The sequence below is a fragment of the Haliotis cracherodii genome, unplaced genomic scaffold (assembly GCF_022045235.1).
Source record: "Haliotis cracherodii isolate W230 unplaced genomic scaffold, xgHalCrac1.p SCAF_3, whole genome shotgun sequence".
In the NCBI taxonomy this organism is placed as follows: Eukaryota; Metazoa; Mollusca; class Gastropoda; order Lepetellida; family Haliotidae; genus Haliotis; species Haliotis cracherodii.
The window spans coordinates 29,050,041-29,072,146 of record NW_027266286.1 but is presented as its reverse complement, the minus strand read 5'-3'; the positions used below and the strand labels follow the sequence as shown (position 1 = coordinate 29,072,146).

General features: G+C 41.5%; 2 protein-coding genes across 2 annotated transcripts in view; one reads left to right on the top strand and one right to left on the bottom strand.

The window, feature by feature from the left end:
- LOC139473893 (uncharacterized) overlaps positions 1-5,509 on the top strand; it is an 86,513-nt gene extending 81,004 nt beyond the window's left edge. The window contains exon 11 of the mRNA XM_071256688.1: positions 84-5,509. Coding sequence (XP_071112789.1) covers positions 84-3,107 — 3,024 coding nt within the window. The 3' untranslated portion in view covers positions 3,108-5,509. The remainder of the gene's footprint in view (positions 1-83) is intronic.
- A 3,377-nt stretch (positions 5,510-8,886) lies between these two features.
- On the bottom strand, positions 8,887-22,000 carry LOC139473961 (acetyl-CoA acetyltransferase, mitochondrial-like). Its single transcript, XM_071256813.1, has 13 exons — positions 21,934-22,000; positions 21,300-21,353; positions 18,951-19,068; positions 17,927-18,022; positions 17,336-17,436; positions 16,754-16,846; positions 16,156-16,206; positions 14,609-14,762; positions 13,335-13,427; positions 12,592-12,705; positions 10,934-10,998; positions 10,233-10,390; positions 8,887-9,946 (listed from the first exon to the last, which is right to left on the bottom strand). The coding sequence occupies exons 1-13, from the start codon at positions 21,961-21,963 to the stop codon at positions 9,826-9,828; spliced, it is 1,248 nt and encodes a 415-aa protein (XP_071112914.1). The 5' UTR covers positions 21,964-22,000; the 3' UTR covers positions 8,887-9,825.
- Positions 22,001-22,106: the final 106 nt, after the last annotated feature.

Genomic DNA, 22,106 nt, shown 5'->3' with positions numbered 1-22,106 from the left:
ATCTACATGACTCTGGGATTTCGTCCCTCATTTAGCTGATATAGTAACAAACACTCACGCGCTTTATCGTTTGGTTGTTGCAGGGCCCAGTGGGCTACACTCCTCTCTGTCAATGTGGACCCACCTTGAAGCGTCTGGAGCACAAGATCGAGACAAACCGAGACAACATGGTGGACCACACTAACGCTTCTCATCAGCTTCTCAAGGGGCAAATCGACCACCTTGATAGACGCACAGCACAGCAGGTGTTCGCTATTGACAAACTCACCAAGGAGAGGCTGGAGAATGAACACAAGATATGCCAGAGTCGAATCAAGGAACATCTGCATCATGAACGGAAAGACACTCGGCATATGTTCAACCAATATAATGAACAGATTCAGACCTGGCTTGATTCGAAACTTGCATCATATGGACATTGTTTAAATCATCACCATGACGATTCGGCATTACCTCCAAGGACAATGTTCACAGACTTTCATGAAAATGAAAACGGGCGGTTGTTTAGATCACGGTCAGATGAAACGCTTTCAGTTTCCGATTATAGTGGAAAATATCGGAAGAAAGACTTTTACGAATCTCGTCATGAAGCTATGCAGCTGATACGAGCATGGCAGGTGCCATCCTACCGCCAGAGTGCGAGACGGCGGGAGAGAAATAACAACACCATCAACAATAATGTGACTGTCACCAAGGCCGAGATTCACGGAAAGATGGACAGAATAGCAGACGGAGCTTCACCTAAATATGAGGGTAGTCCTAATCGCCAGATGATGGGACACTATCAGAATATGATCTCTCCAAGTGCAAACTCTCCCATTGATGTCAGTGCCATCAAGAGAGAGACGGGAAATCAAGGAGCTATTCCGAAACGGTTGCCTCATTCTCACTCTTGGCAGCATCCTGTTTCTCAGTCAAAACCAGAACTGAGCAGGTCGCGTGAGGTAAGTCCGCAAGTGCATGGAGCTTCTCGTTCTAGAGAAGGAAGCCCATTAGATGTTCGTTCAAGTGTTCGGCCAATACTTCGCAGTCATACTGACTCTGGTGCTCTCAGTAATCATATGTCAATGCCAAAGCAAAATTTATCCGAAAGGGGACCTCCAAACACAAGAAACATGCCCGGTGCACCGGAGGTTCCCCAAAAGCCTCCTAAACCTAGCACTGGGCAGTTGCCAAACCCCACCATGTTTACTAGGCAGAACAGTGGGGGCTTCAAACACACCAGTGGTGGCTTCAGTCAGAGCAATGTTGGCTTCACTCAGAACAATGGTGGCATCAACCAGAACACTCGTGGCTTCACACAGAACAATGCAGGCTTCACACAGAACAATGCGGGATTCACACAGAACAATGCGGGATTCACGCAGAACCATGCGGGCTTCACACAGAACAATGCTGGCATGAATCACAGCAGTATGGCTCCCTCCCCTGTAGGGGGACACAACCAGAGGAACAATCAGACCTACATGTACTTGGAAGAGGCTCCGATGCCAAAGTACAAGCCCAGGACACGATCCACCGACACTCTGCTGGCAGACGACAAGGAGACGTTCGCCCAGCATGTGTCTCGCAGCAAGAGCCTGGACAGGCCGTTAGATGAGATGGACAGGAACAGTGGAGGAGGTGACAAGAGTGGCGTTGTGACACATCCAGCTCCCAGGTCATCTGGCTTCCAGCATGGTGTGCCCGAAAACAAACATGGTGTAGCATACAGGGTTCCTCCGACCAACAACCCGTCAGCAAGTGCCAATCTGGCTCCTGCTCGGAACAGTATGGCTGGATACCGAGAGAGCCCCTATGCAAGTGTTAGAGAGATGCAGAAAGTTGCCAACAGTGTGAAAACTACTGCACCTTCTCCTAAACCAGGGTTTCCGACAAATGCTGCTACCCCATCTCCCAAGCCAGGCTTCCAGGCCTATACATCTGCTCCATCACCCAAACCCGGCTTCCCGGCCTACACAACGGCCCCCTCCCCGAAACCAGGGTTTCAGGCTTATGATAGTTCATATCGGAGAGATCCTGTTCGGGAGTCAGGACGAGACAGTAATTATGCTGATATCTCCCAGTTCAACAAAGATCGACCACCGTACAGGAGTATGTATGGTATCCATGGTGATAAAGGTAACTATGGCAACTATGAAAGTATGCCAATACAAAACTCTGTGAGCAAATCAGAGAATAACTTGTTAAAAAACAGTGAAAATACAGACGTGAAATCACGGCCAAGCAAACCGCCACCATACGGTTATCGCTATGCCGACTCAGGTGCTAATCTTTCTGGTAACCAAGGAAACAGTGCTAGTAACAATAATGCTAATTCCACCACAAACCATAGCCAAAGTGGTAACTATAGCAATTACCCTGTAAATAGTCCAAACAACAATGCCCCCACACGAACAGGCAGTGTGACGCCTGTGTCGGGACGATTTGGGAGCGGCAAAATCAGTGATAACAATAATACCGTAGTTAACCATGTGAGTAACCACAGTAACAATGTGACTAACACGGGCAACAACTCTCAGGATAGCTTCAATCTGTCCCCGTCAGAGTGTTTACGTCACGAGAGTCCGTATCCAAGGACAAGTGTATATAACCCTACATATCTTCAGAACAAGGAGGACTCGACTTGTAGCAGCAACCAGGACTCCGGCTACAGTAGTAAGGCAAAGCTTCCTTATCTGGGACAGAGTCCCAATGGGTTGCCTAGCAACAGTGGAACCCCATCTTCATCATTCAGCATGGATCGTAGCCTCTCAACAGGAACACCCAGTCAGAACAATTCTCCATTTGTGCCTCAGACTCAGAGTGATTCCCCTTTCATTAATTCCAATCAGAGTAGTTCCCCTTTTACACCAGTCATTGCAACAAGTTCACCATTTTCCCCACCAAAGGAAAGTACTCCAGCATTCAACTACTCCTCGAATGCCAATTATGAACAGCATACCCCTCGGCAGCCCGTCAACATCCAGTCTCACGTCAATGGCTGGTACGAGAAGAAGCTTCTGGAAGCCGCGGAGAAGCTGCGCAACAGTGAGCAGTACGGAGGAGCTCACAACTACAACAGCGCTCCTATCAACTACGACCCTGTGAATGGGAGTGATGTGTGACAACATTCCTTGCACTGGTAGCAGTGTACATGAAACTTGTGTAATAACCATTGCATCACACTGTCGACAACAGCTGGTCCATAGTACAACCAACAAAGTGATCTTAGTGCTACAACTGTTGTAAGTGTATATAAGTATGGGAGTTGTGGCGCTAAGATTGCTTTGTAGAATGGGATCCAAGGGTCTGTTCTACAAAGTGATCTTAGTGCTACAACTGTCGTAAGTGTATATAAGTATGGGAGTTGTGGCTCTAAGATTGCTTTGTTGAATGGGGTCCAGGGGTCTGTTCTACAAAGTGATCTTAGTGCTACAACTGTTGTAAGTGTACGTTCAAGTATGGGGGATCGAGGAGTCGTGGCTATAAGATTGCTTTGTAGAATGGGATCCAGGGGTCTGTTCTACAAAGGCATCTTAGTGCTACAACTGTCGTAAGTGTACGTTCAAGTATGGGAGATCAAAGAGTTGTGACTATAAGATTGCTTTGTTGAATGGGCCATAGTGCTAAGATCATGTTGTGGTACAAGGACAAGCCCACTATAAACCTTCATTACGCTATGTTTTTGTCCTTGTCCAAATAGCTATTAGTTTCAATGCAGAGTGTTAAGTCATATCTGTGTGGAAAAACTCTGAGCCACTGACTATAATTGAGTTGGACCCTGTTGTAATGACACATGGTGGGTGAAGGTTTATTTGCAGGTGGTATTTAGCCCCTATAGTACTGCTGGCTGGACACTGTGTTTCACATATGACACTGTGTTTGACAATCAAAGTATTCACAAACAGATTCTCACTGCCTCCACACAACATTCCTAGTGCTATGTTTATCCCAGATGGCTTGTGAGGGTTATATAACTGTTGGCGTGGAAGGCGTCACTGTCAGCATTACGTTGGATCACTCTACATGGTAAATTATCTCAAACATTTTCTCATTTTTCTCTCTTGTATTAGATTTCAGTCCTTTGTTGACAAACCTTCCCTAATGAAAAACACAATGAAAGAAAGGAATGATACCTTATTTTATTTACAATCCTTTTGTTGTATTTTTGTTAAAGGTTTAGTTCAGGGAGTCTCTAGCGTAACTGACCTCCAATCAAAACATTTTTGGTTCTGTTTTCAGCCTGTTGACATTTTGCAAATTGGCCCTGAAAATACATACTATTTAAACAAGTTAAGGAACACCCACACTTGGAAGGCTGTGGTTACAATACCCACCAGCCATGACAGATTAACTTGGTTTGAGTAGTATATTAAACAAGAAATTTCATTAGTCTGACCTCAGCAAGTTAACTCCAGTGGACTCTAGTTATAATCTGATGTCACCCACGGCCCCAGCTAACGCTGGCTATCAACTCTTAGTCACGATGTAGAACATGATCCTCTCTAGTTCCACTGATGAGATAAATCGCTGAAACGTTGCCTTGTCATTAGGATATGGGTGCCACTTTATACAGACAGCAATACATTTCAACAGATACTCTTTCTTGATCCACTTTGAAAAACATCTCAGCATCAATTCTTGCTATTGTGCAAGTTGTGCAAGTGCTGGGTTTCTTATTGCAAGAACGTTGATAACATTCAGGTAAAAGTTAAAAAAAAATATTCAGATTTAAGTGATATCTTATGTGTATCACAGTGTTTGGCGAAATATCAGTGTCTTTGGATTATCATCACAACTTCCATTACAGACATGTTTTGCTAGGTCTACTGGATAATTTCTGCTCCTGCTTAAAAGTTTTCAGGAGACGTTTTATTTTCAACTGATGCCAAAATGTACAGTAGATAAACATTTCAACAGTATCATCCCTTGTGAATACTTGGATGTATGGGAGGCTTGTGTCAGAAGCATATCAGTTTCATTTGTTGGAATTGTTTGTGCACAGATAGTTGTGCAACAGAAAACCCACTTTGAAAGAATATTAATGGACAAATTTATGTGTAATATTTATTTGTCACAAGGTTTAGTTTCCAACTAAACGACTGATTTGGTTGCTTGTGGATGGCTACTGACAATTCACACAGGTATGGATGAAATGTAGAAGGGTCAACTAGTTCTACCTAGCTTGTATCACAGTAGCACCCCTTAGCTATGCCAGGAACTTATGGTCGTGGGGTCAAATCTCAAATGTTTTACAATTATGGTCCAAAGATCCTTGGTTATGCAGGTCTTCCGCAACCCATGCTTGTCAAAGAGTCGACGTATGACATCAATAGTAGGGCTAACTGACTTGGTTGATGCATGTCATCGTTTCCCAATTGCATTGGTTGATGCTCATGATATCAATCACTGGATTGTCTGATCCAGACTCGATTATTTACAGACTACCATAATAGAGCTGGAATATTACTGTGGCATTAAACAACAAACACATAAACCTGGGTTTTCACCCAACTCAGTCACTCACTCACTCTGTTGATATGGAAGAATCATATTGTCCCCCTCCACGCCAGGATAGCTAGAGTCCACTGTTATACATACAGAAAATCTGCTGATCTCAGACTCATCAATTTGATTGATATCCTTCACTTCATCACCAGACCGCTGATCAGGTTCACTGACACAGGGTCATCATTCATGTCGTTTTTACAACTGCACATTTTTGCAACGTTTTGTTCAAGGCAGCAAGCATGTAACTTGGTTTTTATTCTAATGACAAATACGCATCATACACCATCATTTTCCATTCATGAATACCACATAGTACGATTATTTGAGTTATACAACAACAGCTATCTTACAGCAACGTTTAATTACCTATGTTAAGACGTTAAGACACTAACATGACATTGTTTACCGTACATGAAGTCGTGTCCCAGTTACAACACTTGTTTGTTTGTAGTCTTCCTTTTGTTTCGTTTTCATCGTTAAGGAGGACATACTTGACCAAGTGTTGCATGTCAGCAATGTCTTGAATTGTGTAAGTGGAATGGTGGTGACATCTTGCTGTGGCTATTCTCTGGATATCATCAAGTTTGATATAATTTGCATAAGCTGTTTATGTTTAGATTGTCAAAATTATTAAATTGGCGTCCTTTTATGAGAACAACCTCAAACAGAACAACATAGTCATGTATTGTAAATACTTTACGGTAATTGACGTATCAAACACCTTTATCTAATAACGTCAGCCTACCCATGGTTTGAAAACCAGTTTCAAGTGTTATAAGTTATCATAAGGATTTATTTTTGTAATATATGTTGTAGTATTCAGAAACATTCATAAGCTTTATGGTAGTTCAAAGGAAATGGAGTATGAAATAACCACGAAATTTGTTTGAAATTTTTTATGTTCCCCGTGTGCTTGAAAGGTCAAATACGATGTACATGTACTTGTTTCTGAAAGTGGCCCTCTGAGAACTGCTTGTTGGTGATCGCGTGTTATCAGCTCCCAACTTACAAGATATGTTGAGTTGTTTTAGTGTTGGTATAAGTAGGATGTTTCTAACATGAGAACAGTTATGGTTATCAAGTGACTTGATAATCAGTACAACCATGGCAGGTGTCTGAATGTTCAACACTTTGAAAGTCAGCTGTGTTTGAAGGCATATTTTCCTTGTTACTATGGGAACAAAATTGAACATGCCAAAAATGAATGATCTCAAAATGTGTTCAAATATTTTACTATTCTTTTGTCTGCACATTTTCATAATGTAACCTGCTGGAGTGAACCCTCTTGGACTGTCAGGGCTATTTGGTGGCTTCTTGATGACTTCAGGCAGAAAAATAGTCCTGAATGAGAATACCTAGGCATGATGTGGAGTACAGTCAGCATATATAAATAAACATTTTTTGAAGTCAAAATTCTGTGAAGTTCAGTTTGGCTCAGATATTCACTGCTTTTTGTTAAGGTGGAGAAAGACATGATGGTTTTGTCATACAGCCGTGTTTACTGCAAGCATATTTTTATTGTTGGTAACGTCTTACCACTGTTGTCTCCATCTCTTCCATAGTCAGAATTATTGTTACAACTGAGATGTCCAAACATTCATTTTCTTATTGTTGAATGATTGTTGGTATTTGATTAGTCATTTTATCCCATGGTCAAAGTTGAGATAAAAATGGCAAGTGAGACACTTTCATGAAAAGTCAAAGTTTGTTTGAATTGTTTGAATGTGGGGAAGGCAGGAAGTCTTGCAGCCATAACAATTTAGTGCTACATGTATCATAAACTCATGGCTTGCTGGTTAGCTTGTGTCAGTCAAGATTGTGGAGTGTGGCCGACTGACTGTGGCACGATAGTCTTTGTAACATGGCTGAAAGTATCACAACTTTTATTATGTGGCGTGAAAATGAATGTCAGTAATTTCAATCTGTTGTTATTCTAACAGACTCATGTTTACTACATCTTGTTTGTTCCATGATAGAATACAGATCCTGAGCATGACATGCTTCACTGTATTGTTACAGTCCTACAGCAGTTGCCTCCCCTCCCCATCCTCAATGGCATATCATTCTCATGTACAGTTTGTATCATATATTGTTTGTATCACAAGCTTCCAAGAAGTCTTCAGATGTTTTGTTCATATTGTGTACATAAATACATTTTGTACATTAAACAATGTTTTCAATTGCATATTGGTTTTCTTGTTACATGAATACTTTTATTTACCTATTTGGCATTTTGTCATGGCTGCTGCAAGTACAGTGAAACTTAGTTGTTTTGTAAACCCCCATCTTCCAGATGACTCTTGTTGGGGACAGGGACGTGACTATGTCCAAGAGCTGGGACAGGTGACTTGGGTACTCAGGTTGGGTGGATCTTGAGTAGGAGCTGTGTACCACAGGACTACCCGGACCGTGGCTAGTCACGTGATATATTGATTAATGACAAAAACAATATATATCACTCCATGGCTACTCTACAAGCCATGTTCACATTTCTTTCTGACTATGCACACATTGCTTGAGACTTTTACATACTACTCAAAATAAGTTAAGGACCAACCGATTATTTAATATTACTATAGTTAATCTGTCATGGCATAACAGATTATACTATAGTAATATTAAATAATCGGTTGGTCCTTAACTTATTTGAGTAGTATATGTTTGAGTAAAGACAGGTACAACACGTGACCGGGTATGGTCGCATAATAGGGTGTTGGGTACCCGGGTAGTAAATCTATCTACCCATGATTCTTTAATCTAGACAGTGCTGTTCGAATTAAAGTCGCCATAGAAGTTGTTGAATAAGAGGATATGACATCTTTCTTCGTGGTGACTTTACGTTATTTGACAAAGAAAGAAATGGAGGAAACTATTTTGATGACCATGATTTCCAACATAAATATTTTTATGTCTTTCTTTTTCACATCCTGTATAAGTATATATATTTAGACAGTGTTTAAGAGATTTTCTTTCCAACCATGAATACATATTGACTGATAGAACAGGAACAAGCATCTTAGTTAAATCACTCAGGGCTCACATAGGCTTGCTCAATCTCTTTGTATCCAGACGTCTTCAAAGATAATTCAAAGTCAATCAGAGCCAACCAGATGATAATTAACATGAATCATTCATTCATAGCATGTGAGATAATTCCATAGCATGTGAGATAAGTTTTTATTCACAAAAACTGACAATTAGCTTGACACAACTCTAATACAGTTTTAGTTTCTTAAAGTGAGAACGGTAATTTCAGTACATTTCTATAATGACTGCTGTGAGATTCCTGTTTTGTACAGTATTTACATGTAGCACTTGATGATACTAGGTCATACACAGAACACTCAACACTCAACATGCATGCATATACACACACACACACACACACACACACACACACACACACACTCCATAAGGCTCTCCTCAACACAGAGATGTTGTGATTCACCCGGACACTCTTTTATATATATATAAATCAATAATGATGCCATCTGTGTACTGTGATGCATACTTTACCATGAGGCAATGAGGTCTGTACGTCATCAGGAACGAGTATCATCCCCTGGTCACTACAACACTAGTCACCATCACATCCAGTTGCACCGTCACAATTCACTGAGGCATCACAAATTTACACCTGATGATGATACATGATACACCTACCCTTGTATCAATTCATGTTTTTTTAATTGATTTTCAAACAGTAATTTTTTTCTACATTTTTTCAAAACATGACACGACAAATGGTTACATCTGACTGCAGGAAACTATCAGAACAAACCTAAATTAATAAGTAATGCAAGTTAAACACAATCTGGTTTATAGCAACAACCTCTTGTTAGCTGAGCCATTTAGATCAATTGAGTATTGCTATGCATGACTCGATTATCGTGTTGGATAAGTGTATCATGATGCCCCTCACACCTAGCAGGACAAATTGTTAATACTGACTATAAATAAAGCTAAAAATTTCATATGATACTAAGTAAAGCCAGAAATGTTTGGAAGATAACAATTCTCTTAATAATAATATTACAGAAAAAGGAAGATATGCATGAAAATACCTGTTACCATTATTACAGTAATACCACTGATACCACGTTAAACAAAATCCTTAAGAGAGTGGATATTACTGATATTACTAAATCCTCAAAACTTTAATGCAACATAATTGCATAAATCTGTGTAAAAAATATCACTTGTTAACAATGATCTTCATGAACAATATTAAATAATCCAGATCCATTCATCTGAGAATACAGTTCACACAACCCTAACATGATGCTCAGGCAACCTTTGTTGATATGATGCTAGTCACAATGTTGGCCAACTTCACAGTCCCTCAATCAAGATGGCCGACGCTCCCCCGCCGCCATTACAGATACTGGCCATGCCCTTCTGTCCAGGCGTCAGGTTGTGTGCCATGTGGCCGGTGATGCGAGCGCCAGACATACTGAAATACACACGGAATTAGATACGCGTTATTACTTAAATCATTTTAAGGTTAAGAAAATAAACTAACCTCTGATCAAAACTCCTTGGGGTTAAAGCATTTCTCAACTTGCCAAAGACAAATTCATGTACAGGTGTTATAATTGAAGACTATTTGTGGTGTTTCCTGCATTACATAGCTGCAATCCTACATAAACTCCGGAAGTAGAGTGACACCTCATTCGCTCAAAAGGTCCTAACAGAGTTATACACAACTTTCACTAACATTGACATTTTCTCTGACTCACCCAATAGGATGGCCAATACTGACAGCTCCTCCATGAATGTTGACCTTGCTGGGGTCAAGGCCAGACTCTTTGATGTTGGCGAGGACCACAACACTGAAGGCTTCATTCACCTCCCACATGGCGATGTCATCTTTGTTGACTCCGGTCATCTCCAGGACCTTCACAGAGAGGAGCACACAATGACACACACTGAATCCCAACATGGATGTTTGAGAAGCACTCAAGGCCTCGCCTGCCCATAGAATCAAAACATGGATGTTGGACAAGCACTCAGGGCCTAGTCTGCCCTGGAATCCTAACATGGATGTTGGACAAGCACTCAGGGCCTAGTCTGCCCTGGCATCCCACCATGGATGTTGGACAAGCACTCAGGGCCTAGTCTGCCCTGGAATCCCACCATGGATGTTGGACAAGGGCCTAGTCTGCCCTGGACTCCTAACATGGATGTTGGACAAGCACTCAGGGCCTAGTCTGCCCTGGAATCCTAACATGGATGTTGGACAAGCACTCAGGGCCTAGTCTGCTCTGGAATCCTAACATGGATGTTGGACAAGCACTCAGGGCCTAGTCTGCCCTGGCATCCCACCATGGATGTTGGAAAAGCACTCAGGGCATAGTCTTCCCTGGCATCCCACCATGGATGTTGGACAAGCACTATTCATCCCTTCTGTCATGACCATGCCTATTATAAAGCATCCTACCTTAGGCACAGCCTTGGCTGGAGCAGTAGGGAAGTCAATGGGTGCAATGGCGGCATCAGCAAAACCTGCAACATAATGGCACAATGTTTTCATTGTACTTCATACATTGTATTACCATTTGTTGTTGAGTGGTGGAGAATGAACAACAAATGTTTAGTGTTTTTCTCAGAGAGACTTACCACCATACTCTCTTTTTATTCACTCAAATAATATAAATTCTTCATCACAGTAAAGCAAGTCATGAATTTCTTAAATATGTTCTGAATGCCAGAGAGGGTATGGGAAATCCAAAATATATACCACCAACAGATACAGTAACAGAGCTGTACATCATCAATACTTGACAGGTTTGTATACACTAATCTTTCATTACCCTTGAATACACAAAGCAGTGAAACAATGTATAACCAATGAAGCAAATTCCCTGTTGCAGCAAGAAGGAAGCCCGTGAACACTCAGATCTCACAAACGGAAATGTTTCTAGCTTCACAGAACAACATGTGCCCAACACACTGCTTCAGTGTCAGGCACAGAGTTCGTACACCGGGCTCACTCGACTTCCAGGGGCCCTACATGGCCTCATGTCATTAGCTTATTCAAATGAGTGAGTGAGTGAGTGAGTTGGGTTTAACGCCGCTTTTAACAGTATTCCAGTTATATCGCAGCGTGTCAGCCTTATGTAAGAAGAAAGCCCGAAGTGATGCAGGTCTCAGACCTTTACCACTTCGGTGAAACCCACGAGCACGGGTATGGGGAGCTTATTCAAAACAGATATGTGTCACTATATAAGGTGTACAATATTGTCAATTGATCACACTGAAAAGTCAGGAGACTTATGGCAACATGTAGTTATGGCCATCTTAGCTTAAAATGAAGCTGAAAATGTGACAGTTTCCTGGCAATATTGTAAACTTTTCACATCTTTAAACACTTCACATTCTTTCCTCATGTGGTCACTTGAATATCCCTATAAAAGATGAGAAGTAGAGTTTTCTTGTTGGCCCATCATCTGTAATGGCCACATCATACTGCTCTCCTCGGAAGTAATTTGGTGTATATCAGGGATGGGCTTAAACCAGAGTGAGTGAGTGAGCGAATTGGGTTTAACGCCGCTTTTAACAGTATTCCAGTTATATCACGGCGTGTCAGCTTAATGTGGGAGGAAAGCCCAAAGTGATGCAGGTCTCAGACATTTACCACTTCGGTGAAACCCACGAGCACGGGTATGGTGCTGACAAACCTAGAAACATAATCGGGGCGAACCGGGATTCGAACCCACAATCATAAGTTTCTGGCGTGCCCAAGGGACGCAACTCTGCACAGTGAATCGCAGCGCCTTAGACGGCTGGGACACCCGTGCCCCCCTTAAACCAGAAGATTGCCTCTATATTGTTCCAAGAACGTCCACATATTGTTTTATTCCACAGTCAGCAATATTCCAGCTTCATCATGACGGTCTGTATTTATTCAATATGGGCCAAGCAAATCAGTGGTTGACAGCATGAGCAACATTCCACATAATGAGGTTACCATACACACCATCAGCCAGGCCACTTCCTGTAACCTGATCATCAACAGTCACTACTTCCACAAGAATATGGTGCCTGGGAACTACTCTACCCTGGATTCCTCTGCTCACTGTGTCAAGTAGTACTTACCCAGAATCCTTGCAAGTGGCTTTACTTTGAGTCTGTCAGCGGCCTGCGCTGTCATCAGTACCAGAGCTGCAGCGCCGTCGTTCAAGGTGCTCGCATTGGCAGCTGTTACTGTGCCTGATTCATAATCACATTGTACTCAGTATTCAGAATTTGTTTGTTTCTTGTTTAATGCAGCAGTCAACAATATTCTAGCAATTTAACATGAACCTGACTACAATAGAATGGATCAGGCAAAATGAGTGATTGATAATATAAACATCCTATGCCATCGGATACGATGACATACAATCAACCATGTCACCGAGCCTGACCACCAGATCCATGTAGTCACCTCTTGCTGGGGACCTTTTCTAACCTGGAATCTCCACAGGCTTCCATTACAATCATATGAGCCTCAGTAAAGGTAAGTGTGTCCTACATGAAAGCAAGGATTTCAATCACTTGTCTTCCTATGCGCATTCCAACCTGAGAACTGCACACTGATTACACAGTATAGGCTACTGACAGTGAAGAATTTGCAGGTTAACCTGATTACAGTGGCCCTCTGTCAAATTTGGATTTTGGTGAAAAACGGACTTTTTCTCTGGTCCCCTAAGTTCCTTAATAAATTATCATCACTCAAACTGACCTACAACTCTCTAATTCAGACTTCTTTGTGCTTTCAGACAAAAAACATATCCTCTACAGAGATATCCTCTCTATCCTCTCTGGAGAGCAAGTAGTCAATATCACTGTTGTGTTACCATTTTCCCTCTGGAAGACGGCCTTGAGAGACTTGAACTTGTCGAAGTTGACCTTCTTGTACTCCTCATCCTCCGACACTGTCACAGGGTCACCTGGAACACAGACACACCAGGATCAAAGTCCCTTCTCACTCCAGGACCAAACTCCCTTCCTACTCCTAGATCAAACTCCCTTCCAACCCCAGGATCAATCTCCCTTCCAACCCCAGGACCAAACTCCCTTCCTACTCCTAGATCAAACTCCCTTCCAACCGCAGGATCAAACTCCCTTCCTACTCCAGGACCAAACTCCCTTCCTACTCCTAGATCAAACTCCCTTCCAACTCCAGGATCAATCTCCCTTCCAACCCCAGGACCAAACTCCCTTCCAACCGCAGGATCAAACTCCCTTCCTACTCCAGGACCAAACTCCATTCCTACTCCTAGATCAAACTCCCTTCCTACTCCTAGATCAAACTCCCTTCCTACTCCAGGACCAAACTCCCTTCCTACTCCAGGAACAAACTCCCTTCCTACTCCTAGATCAAACTCCCTTCCAACTCCAGGATCAATCTCCCTTCCAACCCCAGGACCAAACTCCCTTCCAACCGCAGGATCAAACTCCCTTCCAACTCCAGGATCAATCTCCCTTCCAACCCCAGGACCAAACTCCCTTCCAACCGCAGGATCAAACTCCCTTCCTACTCCAGGACCAAACTCCCTTCCTACTCCTAGATCAAACTCCCTTCCTACTCCTAGATCAAACTCCCTTCCAACTCCAGGATCAAACTCCCTTCCTACTCCAGGACCAAACTCCCTTCCAACCGCAGGATCAAACTCCCTTCCTACTCCAGGACCAAACTCCCTTCCTACTCCTAGATCAAACTCCCTTCCAACTCCAGGATCAAACTCCCTTCCTACTCCAGGACCAAACTCCCTTCCAACCGCAGGATCAAACTCCCTTCCAACTCATGGACCAATCTCCCTTCCTACTCCAGGATCAAACTCCCTTCCTACTCCTAGATCAAACTCCCTTCCAACTCCACGATCAATCTCCCTTCCAACCCCAGGATAAAACTGCCTACTCCATTTTTTGCATTTTATCATAAACTGCCCTGACAAATTGCAACACTTTTCTGCATCATTTTACTATCTTTAATTTTCTTTTTTTCATTCTTTACAATGCACCCATACAGATAACAGTTCTTTCTCCACTAAGAGCCCACCTGTAATATGGATCAGGTCACCAAGTCTCTCCTTTTGAGGAAATATGGCACATTCCTTGCTGTTCTCACCTCTCTTCTTGGGAATCTCCACCGGCACAATCTCCTTCTTGAAAAGCCCTGCTTGTGCCGCCTGCTGACTCAGCTGGTAGCTCCTGACGGCATACTCATCCTGGGCCTCGCGGCTGATGCTGTACTTGCGGGCTGTGTTCTCGGCACACACTCCCTGCAATATACATACAAAAGGATGCTAGTTTATGAAGACGACAGTATTCTTATCAGCACAATCAGTAACAATTGCATCATCTGCACTCTGCCTGTCTCGGGGCTACGGTTATGTATGATAGTGCCATATATTCTCACATATTTCTGAGAAATAGTCGTTAATGAGACGCATGAAACAATGCACCAACCGAGTGTGGGGTTTCAAGGGGAGACACAGTCACTAGTCTGTCAGTAAACAAGTGAAAATCCAGCGGGACTAGTTGTTTTCAAGCCAGCTAGTTTACATAAACGACTAATCCGACATGAGCAGTGGACAAGTTGGATTGACCAATGGTGTCTATGTAAGAGTGAGTATTATCCTACCCTATTTTTTATCCTGGGAATGAAATTCTCTAGTGTCAGGATTATTCTCCCTAGTGAATTTGAACCCATGCCAGTGTGTTTAGTCCTATCCTATACTATACTCTATAGTAAAACTTCCCCCGGGATAATATTTAGGTAGGATATAATCCTTGCTTACATCTACCCCTGGGGTCTGCCTTAAAGTAACTGCAAGCCTAAACAATGCTGGGAGTCACATACAAAGAAACATACCCAAGTCGAGAGCTGTTCTATAAAATAGATCAAACTGAACTTGTCACTCATTACATATACTTAGACATTGGCCATGTTGGACATTCACGGTTTCAATCTTTGACAGACAGTCAAAGTTAGCTCCCTTTTATAACATTTGTCAGGAAAAGCATACATGTACAGCATTAAAAAGTCACGTTTCTAAATCAAATAAGTTGACAGTCTGCCGATTCTAATCATTGTTTGAAAACAAAATGATCACACTTCAACTGAGTAGTAGGGAACATGTCAGGGAATGTGAGAATGCATGTCGTTTTACATTTGTTTGTTTCTTTGTTGTTTAACGCCGCACGTAGCAATATTCAAGGTATCTGATGGCTGTCTGTAAATAATCAAGTCTGGACTAGACAATCCAGTGATTGACATCATGAGCATCACTCCATACATTCATGCATCAACCAAGTCAGCGAGCCTGACCACCTGATCCTGTAAGTCGCCTCTAATGACAAGCATAGTCTTCTTTTACGGCAAGAATTAGTTGCTGAAGACCTATTCTACCCCGGATCTTCACGGGTCTGATGTTTTACGCTGCAGGCAGCAATGTAGCAGCTATATCCCTAATGCGGTGACCATGAGGCTACCTGCCTTGGAGGCATGTGTAATGAACACCGCCCAAGAATAACGACACACAATCAGCCAATGCAACCACCCAATCCTCATCTGACCTACTCCCCCTGGATTCTATTCCTGTATGGCCGTGTTCAACGGAACCAGTTGACCAACTTGCTTATTTACTTCAAAACAACTCTTATTCTCCTTACCATGTGAATGTGATCATATGCATCCGTCAAACCATCGAACACGATTCCATCCTGGAAAAAAAAATTGTAGTGTCCTGCGTGTTAGGCTTTCTCATTTGACAAAGAATACAAAGTCGAATACAATTAGTATTATGTTTGTTTGCTTGTTTGTTTGTTTGTTTGCTGTTTAAAGCTGCTCTCAGCAAAATATCAACTAAATGACCGCAGTTTGCAAACAGTTGAGTCTGGACCAGACAATCCAGTCATTAAAATAGTGAGAATCAGTCTCGCTGTTTGGATACAATGACATGCATACTCCAAGTCATAGAGCCTAGCCATTTTAACCTCTCTCTTGACAAGCATAAGTGGTACGACCTTTATTCTGACCTGGAATCCCCACAAGTTGTAATATCCTATGAACCTTTATGTTGTATGACACTGGATGATGAATCAACCAAAGTCTAACAACGGTGTTACACTTGTAACTGTACAGCTCATAATTCTGAAGGCTCAGACTGTCAGAGCTAAATAATGACATGATTTTGGCAAACTCTTTATTGACCTTCTTTTTATAAATGTTTAAAATATTCAGTCATGTTGAAGTACAAAGATCACCAACCATCATCTTGATGCCGCCATAGGGTGTCTGTCCTCGCTTCATGTAGAACGGTACATGAGACATACTCTCCATACCACCGGCCACCATCACATCCTACACACATACAACATAGGCAAACATGTTATATATCTGTCAAACATGTTATACAACATATACCATTGTCAAACATGCTATCCAATATATACAATAACAAACATGTTAATATAAAATATATAAACACTTAAATTATAGAACATTATTAACATATTCTACAGTATATAAACTGCAATATTGTCAAACATTTCACAAGGTGTAACATTTTGTATTCAGTACATTCAACATTGGTCAAACCTTCAACAATGGTCAAACAAAATCCTGAGAAAGTTTTATATACCACAATGAGCCTGCGAATGCAGCATAACAATTAGCAATACCACAAATACAGTGAAATGCTGTCCATCCTACTGAAAGCACAGAGATTAACTATTTTCAGAATGAACAACTCATGGATACAGAATTCTGTCTCTCCCTATACATGTAAGCTTTCCCAGCAGGTTTCCACACTAACAAGGTTTCACAGTACATAGTAAGCGTGAGACTAACCTGGTGGCCACACATGAGGTTCTGCGCAGCCAGCATGATGGACTTCATCCCCGACGCACACACCTTGTTGATGGTGGAGGTGGGTGTTGTGATGGGCAGACCTGCAACACACAAGTACATCTTCAAACACCTAATGGGACATGGCCCAGTCATCTAAGTCTCCGAAATTCCCCGTGCAGAGTTGTGTCCCTTGAGTGTGCCACAATCTTATGATCATGGCCTCAAATTCATCAGCTTGTTTGTCAGCACCATACCCTGATCGTGGGTTTCACCAAAGTGGTGAGTGGTGAAGACATGAATCACTTCAGGCTTTGTTCCCACATCAATTGCCAGGCTGGGATAAAACAGAAGGCAAAATAAAACAAGTTGGCAATATCTCTTTAAAAACAAAAATACCACCAAAAAAAGACATATTATTTTTAATTCTAAAAAACTGTGGGCACACTTATCCATAAAACATTCCTTATGTTATTTTGAACTACCTTAACCATACCAATTTGATTTCAACCATGCCTTTGGCACCATAATTATAATAATAAAATGAACTTTAAACACACCCACAAAACACTCCACGCCCCCAGTAAGTATTACCTGCGCCCAGTGTGGCCTGTCGGCAGGGTGCCTGTCCCTGGGCTGCCTGCAACACATTGCCCATATACACCTCGTCCACATCCCCCACACTGATACCTGCAACACACAATCACAGGACAGGTACCGCTGCATTCCGTTATAGCAGGATTTTTCACTTCTCGATACAAGTATCGATCAAAGTCACACACAAAGTAAAATATATTGATTCTAACCTTAAATGTTTGCTTTAATAACTGTTACAACAAACAACAATTAGTAGTGAAGTTTAGTGAGGAAAATTAATATATTTTAATCCATTGTGCCACACTTGACACTAACAAATGTAAATCATTAGTGTGCCAGGTATTTGGCCATCCTGTCTATGAAAAAGATGGCTTACACACCACAGATAACAGCACATGCAAGTACTGTGATATGTATCGGATCATGAACATGGTATCGTGATACGTATCGGATCGTACAGTTGGTGTATCGTCCCAGCCCTTGTAATATTACAGCTATATGACTGCAACCAGTAAATAATCAAATCTGGACCAGATAATATTATTAGCAACAATCAAAACTGTTGGGTACAATTGTGGCAGACACTAGTGTTTGTATATAATTTTGTTGTAAATACATTTAACAAATTCATGTACTTTCATTTCTCCAGTATTATTTTAAGTTGTCAGTAAACACATCCCAAAGAGGCCACCCTGACTGGTAAAGCAGTTTCTTAGTTTAGTATCTATTGTGGGCTTCTGGATTAGTTTACTTATAAAGTAAAGGGTGGTTGGGTTAGTCCATGATACTTCTATTGTTCTAACCCAAGCCTTGATTTCTACAACCCTTGATGAATTGTTTGTTTACTTTGTGTAAAGTTTAGGATAATGATCTCAAAATCATTGCTTAAATTCTCACACCAGATAAGTCATGTCATGATTATGTAACTAACCTAATATCAAAGAACAAAGACTCAAAAACAAAAATCCTCTTATTGTTCCTTGATATTCTAAAGACTTGACAATCTGAACACTGCACATACCTGCCCTGGCCACTGCCTCCTTGATGGCGATGGAGCCAAGTCGGGTGGCAGGTACATCAGCCAGGGAGCTCAGGAAGGAGCCAATAGGAGTCCTCACAGCTGACACAATCACTACATCCTGAAGGGGAATACAGGTGAATACAGGAGAATACAGGTAAATACATCAAATATTGGAGTCCTCACAGCTGAGACGATCACTACATCCTGCAGGTTAATACAGGAGAATGCAGGTAAATACAGGTAAATACAGGAGAATACAGGTAAATACATCAAATATAGGAGTCCTCACAGCTGAGACGATCACTACATCCTGCAGGTTAATACAGGAGAATGCAGGTAAATACAGGAGAATACAGGTAAATACTGGAGAATACAGGTAAATACAGGAGAATGCAGGTAAATACAGGAGAATACAGGTAAATACAGGTAAATACATCAAATATAGGAGTCCTCACTGCTGAGACGATCACTACATCCTGAAGGGGAATACAGGAGAATGCAAGTGAATACAGGAGAATACAGGTAAATACTGGGGAATACAGGTAAATACAGCAAATATAGGAGTCCTCACAGCTGAGACTAACAGTGTCAGTACATCCTACAGGTGAATATAGGGAAATACCAGTACTGGGGATTGCAGGTGAAAGAAGGTAAATACAGACAAATACTGGTGAATACAGGTAAAACAGGAATTACATGGAATACAGGTAAATGCTAGCAATTATCACTATTGGTTATTCATGACTGTCATTAGGCCAGGCCATTTTAATGTAAGAATTTGGGTGTTAGATCCGCAAGTGACAGCTTGGTGACCCCAATGACAGTGTTCAAAATTATACATGAAAGTCATGGAATTCTTGCAGTAATAAATAGTAAATAGTTAGTTTAGCATGTTTAGGGTAACATAGCAGCAAACCTCAACAATGCCCAAGGACCTCTTCTTTCTAACACTGACCTTCTGAACAAAATTCATATTCATAAACCTACTTCTCGACACATTTTGAGGAACTAGCAATAATTTGAAATCTTCTGAAGTATCATGATGCGTTAATACCAAAACAAAAGTGAACAAATTCTAGCAAGTCCTGGGCAAATCCATAAAGCGATCTTAGCACTACGACTATTGTGTTAAAGTATGTGAGTTATGATCACCTTAGCGCTAAGATCGCTTTCTGGAATGGGGCCCTGACAAGAATATTTCTTCTGCGACTAGGGGTTATGTTTCTACCATTTTTCTCTGTAGATATCATTTCAAATGAGGGAAAAAGATGATTGATGGGGCAGCTAGTTCACATATGCATGGACCTAGAGGCAGTGAAGCGTGAGACACATCTCAAATACATCGGTATTTCTTTTGGCTGTTGGCTGATTGTGCGACTTGTCAGACAGTGCTTATTAGCATTTCGTGATTAGAACTAAATGCCTTTATGTCAGGCTTGGCACAGATGCTAATATCATTACAGCTAAATACCTTCATTCTGTGCGGCTACGTGCTGATTTGCATGGTGCCATTGTCTCTGGCCTAGATCCGCTCTTGGCACGTCCGGTATAGGAGCGTTTGTTTATATTTTCTATGACCCCTTGTAGCGTGACATCAGCTCACGCAGCACTTGCTCTCCAGCTTTCAGCCGTACAACACATAGTTATATTCGCGCATTCATCTATAGTTTGTTGCACCCACCCAATCACCCTGTTATCCTTAATTTCAAGTTATTCAAGCTTTGCAGTTGTCAATTTGGTGGAACTTTACTGGAGTATTATGTTTGTATATAATGATGTTGTCATGAATAAAATGTTGCGGATGGGCGGGGTGCTGGTGGACTGCATTACAAGTTACATTTGGCGTCTTGGGATACATCCCAAATTATAAATTATATAGGACAGGGTTGCCCGCTTTACAGCAGGAACCAATTTATCCATTCTGCTTTACAGCAGATGGCTTATTGTCCGCTTTACAGCGGATGGTCAGATAGTTGCACTCGCTCATGGTTTGGCAATGGTACTTGCCTGGCAGCGCTAGCTGCATAGCAACATGGGTTGCTTGGCAACTGTAGTTGCAGGGCAGCGGATGCTGCATCGTTAAGCAACATGGGTTGCTTGGCAACAGTTAGTGCAGGGCAGCGGTTGCTGCAGTTGGGGTCGCTTAACAGGGGTTAAGCTGATTTCTGCAGTCCACGAGTACCTCCACATCTGAGACCATTTCATCCAAATAATATCTCTTGTCTTAATTTCAAGTTCCGCTATCATGCATGATAGCGGAGCATGTCATAATGGAGCAATGTCCTTATATAACAGAGCCTTATTACACGAATACGGTATAACCTGAGTAAAATGTATACCGGTACTTACATTCAATCCAGAAACTTTAGATAAATGTCGGACACATCTTAAGCTTTGTCTGGGCTGAAAAATACAATCATAAAAATGTTCATGATATTATGTAATGTGCACTTTGACAGAACTTGTGATGACCGTAGCAAAATCAGCATCATACATAAGTCGAAAGACATGAAGGCATGAATCGTAGCTATGTATTAGCAACCAGTGGATGTCTAATAGTTAAAGCATTCACACTGAAGAAGTGCAATTGAAATTTCCATATAGCCTATATATAATATTTTGTACATACGTATACATGGAAATTAAAAAAGGCAACTCGTGTGACTGTATTTCAATAGATTGTCATGACTGTCATATTTCAGGAGCACAATTTGTGTTTTAGATGTAAAGCAGTGTCCCGAACATGAAACCAATAAAATATATCTAGTTATCTATAATTAGTTAATAATTACGCATTTAGTAGAGAAACGGACTCACACAAATTATCAAGTTAAACATTGTGATCGAAATCTGAACAACAGATATGCAATCATGCTCTTGCCTTCTGTAAGCCACTATGCAAATGTCAGCATGTTAACCATAAAAACGTTGTTTTAGACCTCATTTTCGAAACCTTATTAGTATTGGGAATTAATGAAAATACCTTCAGAACCTGAAGTGATCGAAAACTCATGTTGGACTTCTTGAAGCAGCAGGCACCTTGTACCTTGTTTGACCGTAATAGTTTCCATACGCATATCAACACCAGAAAACAACTTAATTTTGTATAAAGCTGTATGTAAAGATCATATTCCGTTAAGTTAAAAGATAATTTTC